This window comes from Cardiocondyla obscurior, linkage group LG05 (assembly GCF_019399895.1).
Source record: "Cardiocondyla obscurior isolate alpha-2009 linkage group LG05, Cobs3.1, whole genome shotgun sequence".
NCBI classification, from domain to species: domain Eukaryota; kingdom Metazoa; phylum Arthropoda; class Insecta; order Hymenoptera; family Formicidae; genus Cardiocondyla; species Cardiocondyla obscurior.
The window spans coordinates 5,242,563-5,266,076 of record NC_091868.1 but is presented as its reverse complement, the minus strand read 5'-3'; the positions used below and the strand labels follow the sequence as shown (position 1 = coordinate 5,266,076).

The following is a 23,514-nucleotide window of genomic DNA, read 5'->3' as shown; positions in this document are numbered from 1 at the left end:
GATTAATTTTCGTGAGTTTAAATTCACCCGGTCGCGATTTTTACGTGTGTCCAGTGCACGGAAGGAAGGCACGATCCAACCAACATCCCAGACTGAGAGGAAGTCCAGGCCTAGGAGGCATCATGCTTCGGCGGAGCAACGTTGAGGTGAGAATCATTTTTTATTTGCAAAAATTTTGTGTTATTGGGATAAATAGAATATATTAAAATAAAAGAGTTTAATAATTAATAAAAAAAAAAAATTTTATCATAAAAGAATTTAATAATAAAACTTTGATTTTGATTGGAAAAATTATTAGAAGCGCGTAATATTTTTTTTTTGAGTAAAAATTATTTTTATCTCTCTAAAATTTAAATTGTCTTTTTGTTACAGGATCATCATTCAGCTGACTTAACTCCGCCGCTGCGCATCAACTGGTGAGTTATATATATTTTTTTTATAATGCGCTTTGGGAAACGGTATATTATGCGGAAAAAAAAATTAATTATTAAAATTAAAAAACAATTAAATTAATTAAAATAAATTTGGTGACTCACCTTTTGCTATGTCGCGTACGAAGTGTATCGGTTTGCAATGATCTGTCGCTACCTCCGTAATGACGATGTAATCTGGCAGCGTCTAATTCATGATATTCGTCGTCTTGACCACCGGAAGTCGTACCGTATGTTGAGCTTCCTCTCATTTGTAACTGTAAATCGCTCGCATAGCTCGCAGCCTGCGAGTCCAGTTCCGCGTATAAAGCTTCGTCGGTTTGCATGTGGGTGTAATGATTCTCGACCGGAAGATTCATTGCTCGTCGGTGTTGAGGAAGAGACAGCGGCGTTGTGACGACTCCCGGTGTGCCGCCGCCTCGGCGGGAACCCAACCATGACCAGACGTTGTGTCCTAAAGTTCGATTTCATCCACAACTTGAGACCCATGCTGATTAGTATATTTTCTTAACGTATCTTGGTTAATGATAACGGCACATTCACCCCGACATGCGGTTTCAAGCGATAAGTCCGACGTAATTTTCAGAAAAGATAAATCGTACACTTCCATTTCCTCTATTTTAAAATATTTTGCTTTATCAATGTATAATTAAATTTTTTCAAACACGACTTAAATTTTTTTTTCTTTTTTTTTCCGAACGTTAGTTTACCGATAAACGCAGCTAACAGACACACCCGATTTGTAGACTCGCTTTCATTCTTCTCCCTTGTGTAAACGATACTTTATCTAGCTTTTTAAAAGACGCTTGTTTCGTAACACCGTGAGAGATTTTACAAAACTAACGGCTAGCTGAACGCGCTATTGAAAGCAAGATCCGGTTTTATAAGCTCGACTTTCCTCGGTGAATGAAATGAGACGTACGATGAGAGCCGGTGCTACCGCGTTCGCGATCGCAGTACACGTAACGTGACGGGAACATGCGAGTAACGAGTGGCCATTTCTCAGCGATCTCCCTCGACCGCGCGTACGCATATATATGAGAATCGTCAAACAGCAGGCATCGCGTAATAACACTCACCGGGACTAGGTGCTACGTCGTGATAAGGCGGTAATTTGTCTAATTCGAGAGGTGGTCGATCGGGTATGACGGCCACCCCGCCGCCGGCACCACCCGCCCCCGCGGGCCCGCCTGTATCGGGCACGCTCGAGTCTTCCACGCTGACACCGCAGCAGCTCGCTGGAACAGAAAACGAAGGGAATCCCTTACACACGTTGCTCATCGCCCCGGAAAAAGTTCGTTGGCGTGTCAACGCGAAAGTCGCCTAGCTCGGGTTTCACCTAGCTCGCGTTTCTCAAGGAATGGAACGTTCGGTTAGCGAGATCCGCTCGGATCCACGGGACGCGTTTCTCGCGCTGAAGCACGTAAAGTGCCAGGTGAGGTCGGCCCCGAATTCCGATACGTTTATGGTCCCACGTGCACGTATACACCCTATGCGCAAATATAAATAACTGCCCCCGTATATAAAACGGCGACCGAACCCGGATCACCGCATTATGACGTGCGTCCGCGTATGTAGAGAAAAAAAGAAAAAAAAGAAAAAATCCGGCTGTCTTCTGTATGGCCTTATTGTAAGCCTGTCATCGCGCCGTCATGGGCCTTCATAGAATCGTGCTGAGGGTTGTAACGTAGGGTGGTTGAAGCAGGGAAAGACAGGAGGTAAGAAGAGAGAGAGTGGGCGAAAGGCGGAGAACGGAAAAAGATCTTGAAATTCGTGGATCAGAAACGCCGCCGTGGCGTTAAGTGAGCTTATAAGAATGCCGCGGAAATAAAAAAAGGGGGAAAGAAGATTAAAATTATAGGACTCTCATGTCCCTTTCATATTCCATTCTCTTTGTCACTTCTGTGAAGACGATCTCGAATTCTATTTCAATTCTTTTAATTTCTGTTGTATTTCAAAGGAGGGTTATTTTTATTCTCAAAGTTATCTGCTCCGAAAAGCGTATCGATGTCATACGTCAGGAAATATGGAACTGATTTATTTTCTAAAACGTTCGCGCAGATGTTTAATGTAAGTCTCGTGGCGCGAAATGTTATTTTAATTATACTTCTTTAGAGAAGACGTTCTGATTTCGAGAGCTGTTATAATAGCGAGCTTCTCAGCGAAATGGTTGATGGATGTGTTAGAAATCGTTACTTGATTCGAGCGTACTTTCGCTTACATTTTTATAGAAGTCTGATGTGGTAATTGATAACTTTAACCTTGGTAGGCTCGTAATTCTTTCGGTCTACTTGCCCTATAGCCGTATTTCATCTTACAGATGATTATTTTCGCTTGTAACATTTTTAGAAATGAGATATTTTGAAACTTGTTTTCACCGATTAATCAAATCTCTAAATATCTCCCTTTCTACTAACTACCTAAAGGTTTCAGATTGATAAAAAATAAAAATATTACATGTAAATTGTTAAAACGTAGAAGAGATAAAAAAAAAATTTTTTTTTACTGTTTAACGTATAATTAACCTGCGATTTTATAGCCTAAATAATCAATTAACGGAGTATTCAGTTAACTGTAAAATACAACCGTGGCCTTAGATATTATATTTTCTTCGTATCTGGCTTCGTTAAAAAGTCATTAGTTCGAACCAGGCATATATTTTATATCCTATTACCGCCTCGATCTGACGTGATTAAAGTTGTAACAGTATAAAGAGGGAAATCCGTTACATCTTTACAATTACGCGTGACCATTCTGCTTAACGCCGCCGGAGTTTCCGATGTCATCGATTAATGCCAAAATGTAAAGTGTAATCGCATTTATCTATTAACAGCGCACCGATATCGGGCACGATTACGACTCGCGACTTAACATTCCGCTGATAATCTGCTTATTGCGGGAACGGATCAGACACACGATTTATCCTCCCGTCATTTCGCAACGGTATTGAACCAGTTCTCGTTAGGATTTAACCGCTGTGACAAAATTCCGTCGCAATTGTACCGCGACATATTTCTTATGCCCCCGAGCAAGTTTCTGATTACGTTCTTTTTTCCATTTCTCGCAAACTTTAACTGGACTCTCTCTCGCACACAACGATGCGGTGTACGTTATTTCTTTTGCGCGCCCAAAATTCTTGAAGACGCCTGACTTTTCTGCGACACGAATCTTTACGTAACGTTAAATAACGTTTCGCTTCTCGTTGAACATTTTTTTAATTTTAATTATGAGGTAACTTTATATTATTCGTGTTATACAATACAAACTGCAGAGTTGTAGGATTACGTTGCTTAATCAGCGAAAACGTATTCGCGCATATTTCATATGAAGGGTAGAGTCGTGTTTCGGATGGATGTTCAGCCAGCTTGTGCGGTTATGACATACCTTTCACCTTCCGAGCAAGTTTAAGTAATCGAATCCGTTCGTTCTTTCAGACTGTCGCGCGGTATCACCTGCGGCATATCCATTATCAAGATAGATAGGTAGAATATTAATTGAACGACACGTTAAAAAGTGTAGTGTTGGAGAACATGTCGTGACAACGGGGGGGGCAAATGTTACGTTCTTTCGTCATGATCAGATAGCTAAAGGCGCGCGTAGAACTCATTTCCTGCCTTCCACCGTTGTTGTGTCACGTGTGAGATATCGCGGATGATTTTAATACAAAGAATTTAATTCATTACTATTAAATTTCGAAATATGAATTATTAGAAGTACAGTTTTTTTTTCTTTTCTTTTCTCTCTCTGCTTACATTTTATATAAATTGTTATTTATATTTAAATTATTCTCTTTAATTTATAATGTGTAATTCATATTACCAACTTATTGTATAATTTAGTGAATTTTTAAATATTGATTTTATATGAAATCAATTTATGCTACAAAAGATTTTGCAACTTATCGCGTCATATGCTGAACGCATGTATAGCAGGCTCGGTTCCTTGACGTATTATACATCGACTGATCCAAAATATCGTTCCAGTCGACGTGCTAAGCCGATTAACGGATTCGATTCACCTTTTCTACTCGACTCCTCGATCGTCATTGTACACGAAGGATCGCACAGTAATCTAACGTGTATGGTATGGACCCCCGGTTCTTTTTTGCGCGAGACAACCTCTTTCAGCCGTCCATTAACGCGCGCTGCTCGTCCGGTGGCACTTAAAGCAATCCTTATGCATGGAAGAATGTACTATTAACGAACTTTTACTAATTTATTTTTTGCACGGCAGGATATTCAATTATCTGCAAGCTTACAAAATATCGGCACAATAAATTTAGGTACGTTTCGCAAATCCTGGCTGGATATTCAGTTAGGCTTATTATCGATTTAAATTCCGTAACGCTATTTATTAATCGGACAATTTTATTTGAGCTGAAATCAATGGTTAGAAATATTTTGCCAATTACACGTCTTGTGAATTATAATTTGGTGAGATTTAAGTCTCAGTTCGAGCAGCATAGAGCTTTAATTGTGCCGCGAAGGCTTCGATTCAAGGAGTTTAATGAAACGAGTGTTGGATAATTAATTCAGATGACCTTTGGATCTTAGGCGGTCGCGCAACCCTCTCCTATCTATCCGCTCGCTCGTCGTCTTTTTACGTTCGCTACTGTTCGCTCGTCGATCGTATCGTGCCCGCAGTTCATTTTAAATCAGAAAGTTAATTAGACGCGTTTCACTGTTCTTTACGTTGCCCGGCCGCGATCGTCCGTCCGCCGCGTCGCGTTGCATCGGTTATATTCTTTGAGCAGTACGACAGAAAACGTGCGACACACGGTCTCGCGCAGTTAATACCACCGTGATCGGTTTTCATTATGCAAACTAATTAAACTTCAATCGATGCTCGCATTCGACGCCACGACGGTGTTGCTCTCTTTTCTCTTCGCGCCGTCGTCGCGCGTCCTCTGCACGCGCACGTATACGTACATCGAGTTCACTCCTTCCATTCGAGTCCTTTCACCGTCTATAACCGTGACCGTTGTCACTGGCCCCAGCGCCGACATCGTGAGATTGTCTCCGCAAACACGAAGTGGTTGTATCCTTTGATACGAAACCCGAGAGTAGGTTTCACGTTTTCAAATCGTCACGTTTATCGATTACCGCCCTATTTCTTTCGAGATTGCACTTGTAGAAGCGTGAACGGCCTACGCTCATTTTAAAAACCGCACGACGATAGATCAACATGAGCGATTCAATTTATCCCGCGGCATATCGCGTTACGACACCATTAACGATACTTTCGTACGTTTAACTTAACGAACGTATAACTAATTAATATAGTACAGCGAAAGAAATGGTAATACGTTCTGCCGCATAGATTTTAAACGTTGATTTTCCGTATCCCGTATCTGATTGACTCGTATTATGCCGACGTTATTTTGAGAACGTTTTTTTTTTCGCATCCACATGTTCTGGCCTATTTTTCTATAATTTGAAGTTTATGACATAACAAAACGGAGAGGTCTTGAAGGCATCTTTTGTGGAACTTTTTAAAGCATATTCAAGATATGGTGAATGTAGATGTCGTAGATTAATGTACGATGAACGGGCGAATAGAAAAGCCTTGCGAGCAGGTAATTCAGTAGAGGGGCACTCGAATAATTGAAAATTATTTCGTATCTGACCCGTCAGCGAATCGCGAACCCGTTGCGCCGAACATGGCATGTTAATTCGACATAATTAGGGAACCAGTCCGTGTCTCGACCACGAATCCAGACGACCCCTTTATTCTGATCGACCCAACGATGATCCAACGTACCCTACTCAGCTCTCCGTTGATTTTTAGACCGATTCACGTTTGCATAACATAATGAAATTTATTTTGTGCATATAAACTTACGATATATTCATTAAAATTACAAGGCAAGAAATGTAACCGACCATAATATTTTATGGCAAGTTTGCGCAAGAAATATGCATTTTTTTTTTTTAACAAAATTTTGCTTACCTCTGCCACCGGCGCTTTTTATCCTGCAACAGATCAAACGGAAATGTCGATAAGTCTTGAGAAATATTTATCAGTTATTTTATAAAGATCGTAATTGTGACAATGCCAAAATTGTTTTCTTTTTAAATTAATTACTTTCAAATATAAAATAAAAATATTTCGGTGCACGTAAGTCGATAATGATCATTTGTCGAATAATCAATCTGTTAAAAACGGGAGCTCTAAATTTTTTTATATAATTTTTTTTCTTTATCTTTCGTGAAAATTATAAGAAACATGCAAGTTGGCAATCAAGTTTAATAAATCATCTTCCACGTGAAGGACGTGGAGGAGGATGAGGAGATTGCGATCACGAAAACCCTCGTTTCCTGGCTACTCAGGAATTCTAATCGAGATCCGACCGCAGTCATGATTCTTTCGTAATGGTGCTCGCGTACCATTCCTTTCCTCTTTTTCTGCCCCTTTCGACGCCTGGCTAGTCTGTCACTCTCGGATTCATACCAAATCGATCTAGTTAGCGAATACTTTATCCTCGTTTTTAGTGCCGATCAACTCGTTCGATCCCCGGTAGGTGGTAATTTAAGAGAATCGCGCGTCTGTAAGATGAAACCGCGATCAGTTCGCGGATCTGTCGGCGCGATGATCCGTATCGTGGTGCTTCGCCGTTGCTCACGAAGCCTTTAAGAAAAGCGTCTCGGTGAAGATTGCATTTGTCGGCGTGCAATAGGATTTCAATTTGACCGATCATTAACTCCAATTGATTTTATCCAGCGAATTTAACGCGAGAGAGAGCGAGAGAGATAGCAGATTTTATGTCGCGCGAATGCAGTTTTCAATCGTATCTCGTTTCTCATTTATCTCATTTTTAATTATAAAAGAAATAATAATACTGACCTTCGGCAATGAAGAAAAGTCATCATTACTACCGCTCCAATACCGGCCGATATTAAAGACACTATCACTAGGGTCAGCACCCATCCAAATTTTCCAGGAGCTTCTGTAAAGAGATAAAAAAAAAATTATACATATATCAGTTTAGCATTGCAAAACTCCTCGCAACACATGGAACGATTTAACAAATAATTAATTTTTTTAATTAAAAAATTTGTTGGCTTTTAGCGTTTTCGGCTTGAGTTCTCCAGTGCATTATCGTAATTTTCTTAAGCGAATTCTGGTCCTTGCTGAGCATATACATATATATGTACGAACAGCACGAGCATCATATAAATCGACTCTTGAGATCTCGGCGTGGTATGCGCGGGCGCCTCGTAATTGGCTCACAGCCTCATCCGGCGCGTCCCGTTTCCGCGCAGCGGGACACCCGCAGGTTTATTAGGCGTCCTTTGCTATTATTCCTGCCGCACACCTACCGAAAGCCAGCACTCTGCGTCCCTTACCTATCCCACTTATCCCAGCTGAAATCGTTTCATCTCAGACGGCGCACCGGCAGCGATCTCGCGCACTTAACGAGGCCTGAGATTATCGTCCGTGCGAACGTAATTAAGAGAATCGCACCGCGGGTTTATTGCGAGGAAACGGCGGCTGCGAGCGAGCATATGATGGAGACGATGGAGGTAAATTCTTCTCGGTGCGGATCGGCCGATTAGTCGGGGAATCGTTCTTCGGCCGCAACCGGCGGCGGCTGTACAATTCGCGGCTGCTGATGGTTTCCCGCAGCCTCCGCCTGAAGAGTACTTACGCACTTGCCGAACGATTCCCCGACTAGTTCTCGGCTGTTTGCGTAGCCGTTTCTTCGCTGAAACGCGAGCTTCGAGTGAGATAACCGCGAGCCACCGAGTGGTATCCTTCCCTCGCTCCACACTCATTAGTCGGGTCTTATGGTTCGTCGCGTTATCGTGAAATATCTTAAACCCGTGCAAAATGTTTCTGATCGGTCCTTACTCAAGGTCTTAATCGCAACGATTCCCCCTCCCCCCCTTCACCCCGGCCGACGCGAATTTAAACATTGAAATGGAGATTAGCGGCGAGCGCGCGTGGAATTACAAACGAGAGAACGGGATAATTAGGTCTCGCTGATCGCAGGATTATCCGCGAAAGGTACGCCTTTAATGCGCGCTTCGGCCTCTTCAGTCGACGACTCCGCTTGCATCTTCGCTCGTTGCGGCGACATTAATCGCGTGCAGTTTTCGAATTCCGCTGAGCAGCGTTTCTATCTTAAGACCGTCCTAAGTATGCTCGTTCGGAGAGGTAGATTCATTACGCTCTTGTCACGCGGCTTTCCGTACCGTCGGTCTGCCTACGCATACGTGAGTTTATATGTACTTCAAGTTGTCGACGCTGTAATCGCTCAGGGCTCGGTAAGCACGGAAAAGGGGCTTCCAAGGGAGAGGAAGTTGTCCGAGAGAGAAGAAGCCGCCCGTGATCGAGAGCTGGTACTCGACTCTGCATACGAATGTGCCGTTAATGCTGCTTCTTCACGATTCTGAGGTAGCTCAGGTAGCGATAGAGGGATATACAACTGGCTGGCGACTTTTTGAAGCTAATAATTTTTGGATAACGTCCGTAATTAAGCACGAATAAACAAGATAATGTTTTCAGGGAGAAACAATTTTTGTTGCGCGCGATTTGTAATTCAGAAAAAAAAAGAAAGAACCAATTCCGAACAGTTAACGAATAAGTCTAAAATTTTTCGAATTATTTTACTTCTTTTTTAGATAAATCATACAGATATAAACGTTACTTACGCTCGATTAAAATAAAATTAATAGATATTTTTGACTAAAGTTATTCCGTTCCTGCGGCGAAAGGAAATCGAAAATCGGTAGGGCTACAGTCGTAAAGGGCGCACTTAACACGTCGACATGTATCTTTAAATTAAAGGCAACAAGTTACAGCTAGAAAGCCAAAGAGAAAGAAAAGAGAAAAGGTATAACCCGTCTATCAGCGTCACGTTCCTGACGTGAACATAGCAGCGTGCACGCTGCGGCTGATAACGCTCACAAGAGAGTTATCAATCATCTCGCGCCGAGATTGACCACCTAGACCAATGCGTGTTAATGTTGGCCAGCGTACGCGAGTTTCCTGTTACAGTTATCTCGGTAAATTGTTTTGATCTATGAACAGACCAAGCTAGTTAGGTAGTCTCTTCAACCTGTATGTCGGAGTTAATAATCTGTCGTGAACTCTGTCTTGTTAGCAACTAAAGTTTTAATAACGTTTAAACCATATTAAAAAAAAAAAAAAGCGATACAAATATTATTAAGATTTAAATTTAATAAATTTAAATTTATGTCATCTCTAGCGATGCAAGAAGTATCGTAATTTTACGCCCACGCTTCGTATCGAGCTGCACTTTCGAGGATTTTACTGCATACGTAGTTCGGTTATCTTTGCATAAAAATAACACAATATCCGCAACAATGCGAACGATTTTTCTCCGGCCGTGTTTCGCCCGCTACGGAAACATTCATATTTATTCAAATGAGTTAATAATAAAAACGACCGAATGGATTTGCGTCGCGATACTTTTTGGATAACAATGTGGCCAACGGCTTATACACGAAATCGACAAACTTCACCGATCGGTAAATTCAACGCTCTTCTGCCATTACGGACCCCTCAACCGGTCCCCGCATACCGTTAAAGCTTCTCGTCGAGATTTCGTCGATAGCCGCCCCCTCGTGGTGTACTCAATATTTTTCTAGATTTCGTCGATAGAGACTTGTACGCCTACTACATTTTTTATTGATCTCAGTATTCACGTCGTATATATCTCGCGTGAGTTTTTTTTTTCTCCACTGGTTTCGCAGCCGCCTCGTTTCGAGATCGTTCCGCGATCCATTTCGACAGGTGGCCCAGAGTCTACCTCGTATTTCAGGATTCCGGACTCCAATTACGTGCTCCGCGAATAACCGAGCACTCTCTGCCCCTCTCTCTCTTTCTCTCTCTCTATCTCTCTCTCGGAAAGATTTTCATCGTTAATTATTTTCGACGTTTCGACGTATCGGTTTTCCGACTAATTTTCTTCTCGCTCTTTAATTCGCTCCTCATTCGCAGCGCGAACGTTAATCAGAAAGCGGTCTCCTCGTCGGTCGCCAAACTGGCTGGAGCGATCTATTCTCTTATAGCGACGAAAAAAAAAAGAACTGTAGAAGGAAAGAGGGATAAAGAGACGAGCACTTGTAACCCGGCTTGGGATTTAATTTCCGATTTATACGGATTCGTAGGAGGTCGTACGTGAAACGCGGAATCACGGCACGTAAGGCGTAAGCATGTGTCCATTTTTACACGTTCGCTACCATCACAACGATCACGTAATAGCCGTTTATCGCGTCTGCTTCACTTAAAATATGATGCAATTTTATTTTATATAAAACTGGACATTACAAAGCGCGGACTTTGAGACATTTTTTCCAAACGGGAGAATCAATCAGCGTCAATAATCGAACAATAAAATATCTACGTCTCTTTATTTAAATACGAATATAAATATCACGCCGGTAAAATTAGAATAAGATATCGCAGTTGTTAAAAGCCGATCGCGTAATTATGTGGATAGATATTTTTAACCGACTATCGCTGCTTATTAAGCGCGATTTATTCAGTTTATTTTGTGGATATTCTGGTTTGTGCCTTGATTTATTTAGCATTCGTTGTTACGGCATTCCGCGCGACTTTTCGAGTTACGGCTTATCGAGGAAAGATTCGCAGATAACTTTGAGTATATAACCCAGAACGATTTCCAGTTTGGAAATGCTTTGGCAAAGGAGCTCGTGTGTTCCATCAAGTAGGATGGCACTTTATGTGGTCATTATGCAAATTAGCAATTACTTGCTCATAGGTGTATGTATGAAAATTACCGACTGCGAGGCTCGTTTAAAAAGCTCCCGATCGAACCGGGCGTGTTCAATGACACGAAAAAAAAAAAAAAAAAAAAAAAAATGAGATGTTTTATTTTAATTACGTTTGATATTCCCAAGCTGCGCTTCGTAAAAGTTGCAGCTTTATAAACACATTAACGTGTATTGTATAAAATTTATTAAGAGAATTTATTCGCTAACGCTTAAAAAGTTTTGCCGTTCCAATAAGAGTCCAGAAAATATATCTAACACGAAGAGCTAGATTACTATTTAGTGTTAAACGCGCGATGGGAATAGAATTCAAGGTTCTCGCTTATCGGCCGTATGCATAATTCAAGATGTAATTCATTTTGATCATCATTCTTATTCGGAAGATAAGTGATGGTTTCTGTCGACGGTTTCTGTCACGAACTCTGTCTTTGAAACGGCACCGCCGCAATCTGCATTATTTACGGGGTACAGGCGTGCGAACTCGGAATAAAAGCCGGTGGACAGACAACGAATATTTGACACGGCCAATTTGAATGCTAAGCGAGAGAGTGCCCTTACGTTCTCCCTCCGTTGTGAAATTATGCCGCGGCTCAATATGCGTAATTACAGCGAGTTGTCATTATCTTTGCCTCAGGACTTCCTCTCCCCTTATGCGCCTTGCGGCCCTAACGCCCTTCGACCGCGTCAAGGTAATTAGAGATTTACCTTAATTACCCTCTTTCCGCGATAAATGCGCACTTCTCGGCCGTCCTGAAAAATTGCGCCGACAGTATATAATGCGCCAATGTTTGTTTCAAACGCTATTATTGTGTTCCGGTGATATATGCTTATTTTCATAAATACGTAAACTTAATTGCATGCGACAATTTCGGGCAGCTCTCCAAATTCGCGTAAAAATCTGCTGTAATAACTCATTTCTTGGCATTTTAATTTTTTTGAGCGTATTATTTTTTTAAAATAAAAAAAAATAAAAATAACTTAATTTATTAAATACTTTTTTCGATATGCTTTGGTCATCGTACGCGTGTAAAAATCTTATTACCGTCGCCTCTTGACACGCACATGCACTATTCAGTCAGCTCAACACATTGTTACGAAGCAAATATGTATTGTGCGTGACAAAACAGGCCGAGCGATTGTCGTTGCGGGATTGGCAAAATAATTAAACGTTCGCTTAATACGAGTGCATGACGTTGGATGTTGCGCCAAACGTTCCGCGCCCACGATCCGTCGGATTTTGGCCGGTTTAGCTAATTACTAGCCGAGGCGGACTTTATGTAACGTAAACGAAAGAAACACCCGTCGTTCATTAATCATCATTAAAGAATGATTCGGCGCCGCAAAAAAAAACCCCGCGCGAGATTTTTCGTCTCGACAGACGAATACATGTGCGAAAGCAAAGTTGTGTGTATCTCCCGCCTCTCTTAGCTCTCTTATACACGTAGAAAAAGCTTGCCAAAAGCTACTTACGATCCCATATCTGCAATTCATTGAACTTTCTCTCAGATCTTTGTTTGAAAACAGTTGTCACTCATTACGACACTTTAATCTTTATTAATCATTCTGAGAATGCGTCGAATGGAAATAATAAATAATGTTAATAGTTCGGAACTTTAGCTTCTTCATTAATGAAGGCTGAATAAACTCGGATCAATTTTTCTTTTTTTTTCGTTGTATGAGAAATTTAAAATGACGTGCAAACAGGTATAAAAGACATATTTGACGATAACATTTTTCATTTTATTAATATATACAACGAGGTTGGTTTGAATAGGTCTTTCTGTTGTACAAAGATCACCATCGGTGATGAAATGTAATCGTTAATTCATTCGCTGACATCGAATAAGCGATAAAATATTATTCATGTGTATTTACAGAAGTTAAAGAATTTTAGATAAATCACAGTGACATAATTTTCATCGTTAATCTTATAATTTAGCATTCGATTATTTGATTATCCTCTTTTATTGTCAACGTAACTTGTGACTCGTGCGTATAATTTCTTATAAATTCGTAATAAAAATAAGACGCGAATAAAATAATTCTAGCTGACAATATAACCAAACGTATTTATCATTGTCTTTCGCGGAGGCGAAAACAGAAACCGAAATAGTCCGATTGGGTTAAATAAGACATTAGCGGGTCGGTGGTTTACCACGAAAGGGACGAAGTGGCTCAATGCCTTCCCGGTATCCACGATGCGGTACCACCAATAAATATGTCATTAACAACAATAATTTATTCGCCGCGCCGAGAACCGGCGAGCGCACCAGGGGTCTTCGGCCGGTCTTTCTTGCTAGAACACCATCGTGTGTTACATGTACAATCTCCATTCTTCACATATACATATGAGTTTTTTCGTCGATTCGATTAGTGAGAATTCAATCAACTGTCAACTTTTTCGCAACATATTAACATTAATTCGACAAGATGACTCGATTCGTTCTCGATTAACGTTCGAATTGTGATTTTCTTTAAACAGAAACAAGTTGAAATTGCGAAAAGCGCATCATTCCGAGCATAACTCATGCAAATTATCTTGAATGTTTTTTTCTTGTTTTTTTTTTTTTTTTTAATTTATTTAAAATTAAAAAATATATGTCTTAATGTTTTTGACAAAGAACTGTTTCCTAAATTAATCGTTAAATTTATCGATGGAAAAAAATTACTTAAAACTCGAGAGACCGCATATACCACGTTAATTGAGTTGTTGTCCTCCGCCGTTGTCGTCACCGCAATTTTAATCGTTCACGCTTTGAATTTTGCGGTCGAAAGGGATCTGCTAATTTTATATATGCGGGCTTTATCCGCCGACACTGTTAATCCGCGACACTTTTTTGCCAATTTCTGCCTTTTTCTTGATTCTTATCCCGATAGAGTGCAACAATAATATTTCATCAACGATAATATCTGTCGCGATTTCCTACTGCGCGTGAATCATTCGGATGCGCGCGAGAAAACTCACCATACAAAATAACTATAAATTTCGCGCGGTTATTCGAGAAATTAGTCGCCCGGACGATCGTAAATAAAAATTCAAGTGACTAAGGATTTTAAAAGCATCGTTTGTGGAAGGTTGTCTCGTCTACCTGATGGCTCAATATACCTGCTGTTTCGTAGGACTCGTTAAATATTCACGTCTCTTTTCACATTTGCTCGCTACCGACTAAAACAGACGTATAAAGCAGACATGATAAGATACCTCTCCATAAACGCGCGTAAATACAACGAGTATTCGGCCGTAACACCGAGCCTTTAACAGCGGTCATTATTTTCATTACTGTTCCATCGGTAATCCGTGAATTATAGTTTCGTGCATTGAATTTAATCGCAAATTACTTTTATTTTAATTTTACGATTTTTTTATAATGCCCCGGTCAAGGAAACGAAGGTATGGAAAGATTAAAAGACGCGTTTTCCGTCTAGACTAATCGACTGTTTAAATGTTGGAAGATATTTAATCCCAACGCTCGGTTCTTAAGCACTTCTGTAAACAGATCGTGTTCCAAACTAATAAACGTCTCGTCAGTATTTGTCTTTCCGTTCTCATCTTGCTTCTTTTACTTTTCGCGCGTTCAATTATAGAAAAAGATTACACATTCACCGTTCCACATCGTGCTAAGTAATCTATATAGTATATACGAGCGGATGTGCGTATGAAATATGCAACCAAAGCGTGTCGAGCGTCTCGAAAATATTGTCCAGATTTGCACCGTGCGGTCGGAAAGATTCGCGCGTGGTCGTGCGATGACATTTCGGATTAAGAGACTGCATGAATTATTCATCCAGTCGCGGTCCGACAATGTGCGAAATATGAGCTGTCCCGGTTGCAGGCTTGCGTTACGTCATTCTAATCCAAGATCAATGTTCGTCGAATCCGCGAGAGATAAAAAAAAAAAAAACAAAAACAGAGAGAAAGGGAGAGGGAGGGGGTGCATATTCTTACGTTTCTTTAGCAGGCCGAATATGACGGGCGGTAAAATTTGATAGAAGATGATATTACTAACTTTTTTACTTCGATCGGCTTCTCATTATCTGTTATCTGCGATCGAGATAAAACTATACAAGTCCAAATTGTGAGTCGTGATTGAAAATGCGTGTAAGGTGTACGTAGCGTGCTACAAGCTTGGCGGCGAGGGAGAACGCTGAGAATAAAGAATAGTCGAGAACAGATCCATCACCAGGTGAACGATCGGCCGAACGGAGTTATCCGTCATCCGATCTCTAGGTTCACCAGCCGCGATACTCTTCCACGTTCGTCCTCTCTCTTCGTCCGTCTGTCCGCGAAGGTGTGGCCGACGAGACAGACGGACTGACAGTCAGACAGTCGGTTGTCTTTCTACGTGTATACGCACGCTTCATCTCTGGACCTCTCCTTCTCTCTCGCTTGCACGGTAAAAAGACCGCGGCGGCTTCCTGAAAGCATTTAATTGCCGGCCTGGCACGCGATCAAATATCAATTATCAACACTTTACGGAGCGAGAGTTCTCAAGTTCATCCTCGTCATCGCTCCGCGCGGAATAAATCGCTCTTATTTAAGCGAAACGATTGAACTCGCCGTGGTGATCAAACATTAGCGTTACATTATTTTCCAATCGTTATCCAAATTTTTTTTTTTTTTTTTTTTTTTTACTTACGATTAAAATTTAATTTTTTTTTTAATATAATAAAATTTTTATTATATTAAGTAATTAAATAATAATTCTGAAATAATTTTATTTTAAGAAAATATTTGACAATGACACTTTATCCATGTGACAAGTTCAAAATCGAGATTTATTATATCGATAAACTTTTACGAAATTTTTGCCGAAAGAAAACAAGTCCATTAATTGCGATGGCGATGCATATGGGGGAGGAAGCAATGATACAAGTAGATGGATAGTAGATACGAAGTGGCTATCAAGCCGCGCTAGGCTTGCAAAGCTCAGTAATGATGCGTTTATCCGAACAATCTCTGTCTGTGGACATTGTCCCTCGTGCTTAGTGAACGTCGCATTTAGCCGTGGGGTTATTGAACGCCACATTCAGATTGCGTCGGTTGATCTCAGATCTGAAATCTGCCCTTCGAGGAGAGCAGCGCGAGATCTCACCTTGATTGGCAGCTTTCAGAAGAACGTCGGTGCCGCCGCGGTAGAAGAACCGAGCGTTTCCCCGGCGGCGTAAAACGGTATCGATACGCTACGCGATGCACTCCGTACACCAACAATAGTCACGATGATTATATAATATCAGAAACAACGATAGTAATCGCGACAGCGCAGATACCATCGATGCTTACGCGATCGTGCAAAGATATCTTAATGAAATTGCCAGTCTAATTTCGCGAACGGAACTTTAGGCATATTAATAACATCCGCGTGCATTAATAAGCAAGAAATTTTCTTCGAAGAATCGGTCGGCCATTCTCCCAGTAGGCTGTTCGTGAGAAATACTCTACGCTTATACAAACGGAGCTTAGTTAACGGAATCGTTGGCTCGTACACTCCACATCAACCCTGAACCCGCTCGAAACCCGCTCGAAGGCACTTGGTGCACGTCAACGTCAGGTTCGTACCTACGCCGGGTAAAAGTGTAAGAATAGAATCGAGTGGATAGGTTCTTCTGTAGCTTGTTCTGCGCGCGTCGGGCCAAAAAGAAGCGAAATAGAAGGAGAGAAGAGCACTTCTTCACGAGTCGTACGGCCGGTGTATGCCTTGAAAAACTTTGAAGAGGCATACGCGTTATCGTTAATAGCGTACGAGAAAAGGCCCATGAAGAAAACAAAGGCGCCATTGTCGCGTTTACGGAACTTGACGTTGCGGTCGGTCCGCGGCATAATCGATGAGTCGTAATTTGACGACTCTATTTCTCAACGTCAACAGTCCGAGCCGTGCGATCCGAGAAACATTTTGTCTGTAGAGTCACTGTTACGAGCGCACGCGTTCAATGCAACATAAAATTTTATTAACAATAATCGGGACATAAAAATTTATTTACAACGCTTGCAAAATATTACATCCGCGGCTCCACGAGTCCTTTCGCCGTTAACGAGATACTTTAATGACATGTCCGAAAAGAAATTATGGTCGCGCTGGCCAAATACAGTTTAACCAAAATTGGAATATAAGAGCGTAATTATCGCGAACGAGGAGCCAAGGGAGGTGCGCGAGACTTGGACATCCATACTTCTGGGTGGCTCGTATAAAATTCTCTGAAGAACTGCCGCGCCGCGCAGGAGGTCGACGGCTTTCGCCGCGATCGGGGTGGGAAAAGTTGGTCTCTGCGGGTTGCCTCCGGGTTCGTCGAATCTCCTGACTCACGACAATCGCCACGGATACAGTGGTATTTCTACGACGTCTAACGTAGAGATACGTGATGGCTGTTAACATCTTCTTTCGCGTTCCCTCTCGACCGCACTCCCACGTGAGACAACGCGAGTTGAGAAAAAGGACGATAAATAATGGTCGCTTCTGGCGGGCTCGTTCGCGTCTTTACAAGCATTCCTAAACGAGCGCGATGCCATCGGCAGGTGGAACGCGGATGTTTCCGGTACCGCGCCACATTTCGTGTCGCCGAGATAAAACAACTATGTTCGGCATAGCTCCGTAAGTGCCGGAGATAAGGAAGTCCCGCCGACTGTCTTCATATAATCGTTCTAAGTTGTAATCTTAATTATTCCGAAATGCTGTTGGGAACTACGTGGCACGAAGGGATCAATAGTCTCGAGCCACTCAATCCGAAAAAAAAAATCTTTAAGAAAAATTTAGACGTGAAATAGCGCTTGTGTATTATCTCGACGTCATGGAATGAAAGTTCCCTCTCGATATCTCTCGAATAGAAATTAAAGTGTTTTTCCGCGTGTTAACTTTAAGTTTCGAGGCTTTAAATCGTCAGAATTTTAGCGTTGAGGCAGAAGCATAAATTTTATCGGGACGCTGCTGCGCGAGGCGTTGAAAGGAGGTTGCGACAACGGGCTTCGTAACGCGAATCATGTATAATCACGATATGTAATCAAGCGGCCATGAGATATCGCGGGTTAAATGAAATGTCATAAACCCCGTTCGTGACTCTAATGAAAACGTTGCCGCACCAAGGTACCACAAGTCTCGCTAATTACTGCATCTTGGTGATCGCCAGGATTAAGTCGCGGCGTTACGTAGATTACGACCGCTTCATAGTCGTGATTAATACGCGCTATTATAAAATAAACTTCGGCGCGTAATCCTCGGGTAATTTGTACGGGGGAGGAGGCTGCCAAAGAGAGATAACACGTAGGGGACACGATAATTAACTCTGTACCAATCATCGTTAGCGGCGCGCTCGATCGCCGTTCGTTGCGCGGTGAAATCGTGCCATGTGCACCACGAGCGCGCGCGTGGGCATCGATGCGCAATGTGCACTATCTCGGTAATAAACGTACCATTATCCAATTTACCGTTTTCTATAATTCACGTGTGCGCCGGCGAGCACGGCGGAACCGTTCGCTTCTCGCAAGATTGATGATTTGCCTATCTGCGCCAGCGATCTTTATTTACATATAATTAACTCGTGCTTCTTTGAAGTTGAATTAATTATCCACTAAAATGCACGATTAATACGCTCACCAGTCTTAGGCTCTCTTCCTGTGCAATTTCTCCGCTTTCATGACAGCTATCTGATGGCATTAGCGAGCCCGCGATAATTCATACGTATACCTCTCCGCGAGGTCGCGAATCATTTTTCATATCCGTCATCGGGCGAACGAAGATACTTGTGTATTCATACCGGAGACACAATCGAGAAACATCACGGACGTATCAGTCTGCCTACGTTAGTTACGAAAGTATTGTTGTCTCAGCTAATTAAAGAAATTAGATATTATATTACTTCGCATATTTTCTCTCATTTCTTTCTTTAATTAAATCTTTGTTAATCAGTGCACGGAGTTTCTGTTCTATTAAAAATTGCACGCGAGCCAAGGCAAACAAAATTTATGCATTTATATAATGAAATAAAATAGCATGTCTAAAGTTTATTCTAAAAAATTAAATCTCTCATAAAAAAAAAAAAAAGAAATAGAGAGATTTGCTCTTCGTAAAACAGGGCGACAAATATTGAATTCATACATTTGCAATCGAAGGAAATCGTGCACGAGTGGTAGCCTACGCGCAAATCGAATACATCGCTTCGCGAGCCCTGCCAATAAATCTACGTGGGTGAGATCGGGTTTTAGATTAAAAGTGTACGGCTCGGGGGCACATACAGAGGCGGGAAGGTGGGACTCGTTGGTTACCCCGTGAAATTTTCGTTCGCGCGCATACGGGACCCCGTCGCTACTCGTTCTCGTTTGCATTCGTCGGCATCGCGCGATATACAAGCGGGAAGGTGCTTACTTTCGTCGCAGCGAGCGTCCGACGCTGCCTCGTCGAAAAAGGAAGGCGTCGAGAAGAACGCGGAGAACGGCGACGCGAACCAGCGAGGAGGAGGAAGAAACGGAGGAGATGGTTACCGTTGGAATAAGGGAAGCTTCGTTACGTTCCCTCGGTCCAAGCGTATACGCAACAAGATAACATCGATCCAGTACGGATATACGCGAGAGAGTACGGCTACCTGCTGGTTATCGTGCCGTGGAAATAGCGAAACGTGCTCGCAGGCACATTGCGTGAATTGAGGCCACGATTTCCGATTCTTTAATGGATTATTTATTTTATTATATTACAGCGTTTAGATTTCTTTTTTTTTTTAATTTAGTAAATATTCAAAGCACTTTCTTTTTCGTTAATTCGACGCTTCCTCGTGTGCAGTCATTTTTTCAAGATGCAGTAATTAATCGTCCTTTGTTCTTATATTTGCGAATCTCTTACCGGGGCTGTCCGTGTGAAACGTTTTTATTCGTCGTCGTTCATAATAAATGCCACCCTCGTCGAGCGTTAACGAACCTTCGCGCAGATCCACGAGTGCGAAGTGTACGAGTTATTGCTCGCAGTTGAAGTCACGCCGAATCGTGCGGCCTACGTCGACACGGGGCGAAAGACCGAAAGATACTCGTAAGCTCGCATTAAGCCCGCTCTTTCTCTCTCTCCTCTGTTTTCTTTGGTCCCGGTCTCTCCGCCTCCCTCGTTGTCTCTCTTCGTCGACAAGCACGGGGCCTGCATCATGTCGAGAGTAAGAGGCGCGATCTCGTAATTATTACGTCGTGAAGGATGGGAAGTGACGCGATGATTACCGCCGTTGCCAGCCTCCTTGAAGCCCCCGACGCGCCGTTCTCTTGCTCCGGTTCTATTTTCTTTATTTACCGCCGGGCACCACACTCGTGCACCTTATCTCGCGATTTGGCGACGAGGACGTCGTGTCGCGCATCGAAACACGTTTCTCTCGAGTGGCGTAACACACGACACGTGCGTCCAGCGAGGATAATAGAAGGAGCAAATTTTTCCCAAGCACGGAGCAAGTTCTAACGTTACAGTAATTAAGGATTAATTGGTAAGACGATAACGCGATGACTAACAACTTCCATTCGGAGTTTATAAACGGTTACGCGTACATCTGCTCTATTCACGTGGAGAGTATCTCCGGTGGTGATTGAACTTGCGAGCGGTATCAAACGATCTTATCGTCGTCGGAAACAAAGGCTCGGGGTGATCGGGGGGGAGGGAAGGATTAGATTCGAATCTGATGTAAAACCCCGGCTTTCATCGCGGCCGGAAATACGCCACGGTTATCCGATAGAAAATATAAGAGACGAGGAGAGATCGGCCCAGCGAATCATGCAGCAGCGTAAAAGTGCTGTCATAGTCCTGACAGGGTCAATTATCCCCACGGTCGACCGCCGCCATTCTCGACGTTAATTGTCGAGCGGTATAACGTAGCACGACATGCCGGCAGCGCAGGCGCCACAATAAAAAGAGGAACAGACGAGGAGTGCGTCCTCTTCGCACGGTAGGATGCACCCGGCCGCCATTTTGGTGGCGGTGCAACAGAGGCGTAATAACTGCGGGAATTCATGGTAATGGCGATAATGCGTGCCCGGACGGCCGGGGGTCCGCGGGACGAAAGAGGATAGGGGCGAGGCCCTTGAAGAAGGCCCACCGGAGGAGTGGGGAACCACCGCGTGTCATGATGCAGAAACTTACGTACGTTTCGTGCATACGTGCGAACACCGATCCCGAAGGGGAGAACCATGGGAGCGGGACCGCGTACGTTTCTGATTGGTCGGGGCACATCAACCGGATGTGAAGGTTGGCCTACGTCGGGGGAAAACATCCGAGAATTATCCCTTCGCAGTTTGCGCGTTACGATAAGGAACGGGGAGGTCCGCCGCATTCTTTTGTAATCGACAATTGTAACACGTCACCATATACTCATTAATATACTCCGAGCCCGCGGCCTCTTCTATTTCGAAGTCTTAGCTTAATAAAAAAAATTTTTTTGCCGAGTAATAAAAATTAGGAATTAAAAAAATTAAATACCGAATAAAATGAAAAAAGGTAGCCAACGTTTTCGCTTATCAAATAGTATGTACTATGTAGAATATTGTCACTGCACACGTGCGCGGTATAGCGATAATCAGATGAGAATCTGACGCGCTTAACATTCGGGAGGGTTCCTATATTAGAGTAAGAATTTCACAGCGTTATTACAACGAAGCCCCGTTGACGTTTGCTCGAGAGAGATCTCCCGAAATTTTGAAGCACGTACTAGACTGGAAAAGTTGTTTGACGAATAAACACGTTGCAAACATAGTCGAGTGTGTATACGAGGCATAACCCTCGGTCGCGATGTGGACAGATGCATGGCTCGAAAGACCACTCGTCATCTTTTGAGAACTACTAGTTGAAGTGATGACAAGAAAAAATGACAGAATAGCAAATGACGAACGCCACATTTCGATAGTACTTTTATTCGTGCACGATAGGAGCTTCTTCAATTGCGTTTCAATGATTTAATACGGAGCAATTAAAACATTTTAATAAATTTCGGTACTTGAAAGTTTAACGGTATAAAATAGAGTGGGTCGACAATTAAAATTAAACGTTTATCTTATTTTCTTAGTGTCAAAATCTTACTTGAATAGCGACTTGATTTTATGAAAGAAAGAATTCCTTTTATTGTATTTAATTTGTAAATTCAATATTTTAATTAAACATCGTAAGATGTAATTTTAATTTATTTTTTAATGTTTACTGCTTTATTTTATAAGAACGGGTTTATTTAAAAAAAAAAAAAAAAAAAGTTAAAATTTTGTTGCGACGAGAAATAAAAGACTTACCGAGGGTGCCATCCAAAGAAAAAGAATGCCTATCGTTTCTCCATGCCCAGGAACATAAATCGCAGGTGGTGAGGCCATCGGTGGCGATGCTCTCTTCGGGTAGATAAGGTGGTCTAGGCGGTGGTGGTACAAAACTTCCAATAACAGCCCATAGAGAATCGACGTCGTTGCCGACGCCAGTGTAATACAATAATTCTTCTTCGGCGACGCCGGCAAACCAGTCCATATCGTTTACACTAGGGTGCACCGTGTTCGTACTTGTCGTGGTTGAACCGGTGACCGTAATCTGAAATCACGTAATGCAAAAAAAAAATATTAAATAGATATTTAAGAAACCACATCGTTACAATTTTAATATGTTAGAATTCCGATTTTAATAAAAACGGATTGCCGAGCGTAATCTTCTACTAGATCTACCGCGGTTTATATTTCGATAGTCTGTATATTTTTTAATGCTCCGACAGTCCCGAGTAAACATGACTAATGGAACTCCATTGGAACGTCACATCTCTGCGTGGTTGTGGAAAAAAAAAAATCGAACGCATCCAGTCTGTCCACTGGTACATGTTTCAGGAAATGGCGGAGCAAACAGACGTTAAAATCAAAAAGCGTGAGGAACAAAGTCGGCGCATCTCTGAACATTTTTCTTGCTCGAAACAGTGGGGTACGCCGGATGAAGCGGGTCTTTGCAAAGAGATGTTCAGTGTCCTAACTCTTAAGACAAACACTGAAAACTGTACGGGCGGTGGCAAACAAATGTGCTTTCTTTTTTCCTCGCTTAGAGAAAGATCAATTTTTTGCGTCTTCCGCGCGATGAATAAAAAATTCGATAAAGTAATTAGACGTTAACGCATTAATTAGGTAAATTATCTAAATCTCTGAAATATGATTTTGAAACAAAATCATGTTTCATGAAATAAATTCAGATATCTCGATTCATGTTTAATAAAAAAATTGCGTGTAATAATTAAATAAAAATTGATTAAATTAATCGAGCGCAAGAATACAAGAGATTGGAAATCAAATCAACTATGCAATCGCTATTAGACACGATGTATTGAAACAATCGAGCGATATTCATGTTCGATCATTA

General features: G+C 42.1%; 1 protein-coding gene across 1 annotated transcript in view; it reads right to left on the bottom strand.

Moving 5' to 3' along the window:
* The window catches only part of LOC139102784 (uncharacterized), a 63,595-nt gene that overhangs the window by 5,974 nt on the left and 34,107 nt on the right, over positions 1 to 23,514 (bottom strand). The window contains exons 2-6 of the mRNA XM_070656928.1: positions 22,422 to 22,707; positions 7,275 to 7,377; positions 6,381 to 6,403; positions 1,511 to 1,669; positions 537 to 885 (exon numbers count right to left, since the gene is read on the bottom strand). Coding sequence (XP_070513029.1) covers positions 537 to 885; positions 1,511 to 1,669; positions 6,381 to 6,403; positions 7,275 to 7,377; positions 22,422 to 22,707 — 920 coding nt within the window. The remainder of the gene's footprint in view (positions 1 to 536; positions 886 to 1,510; positions 1,670 to 6,380; positions 6,404 to 7,274; positions 7,378 to 22,421; positions 22,708 to 23,514) is intronic.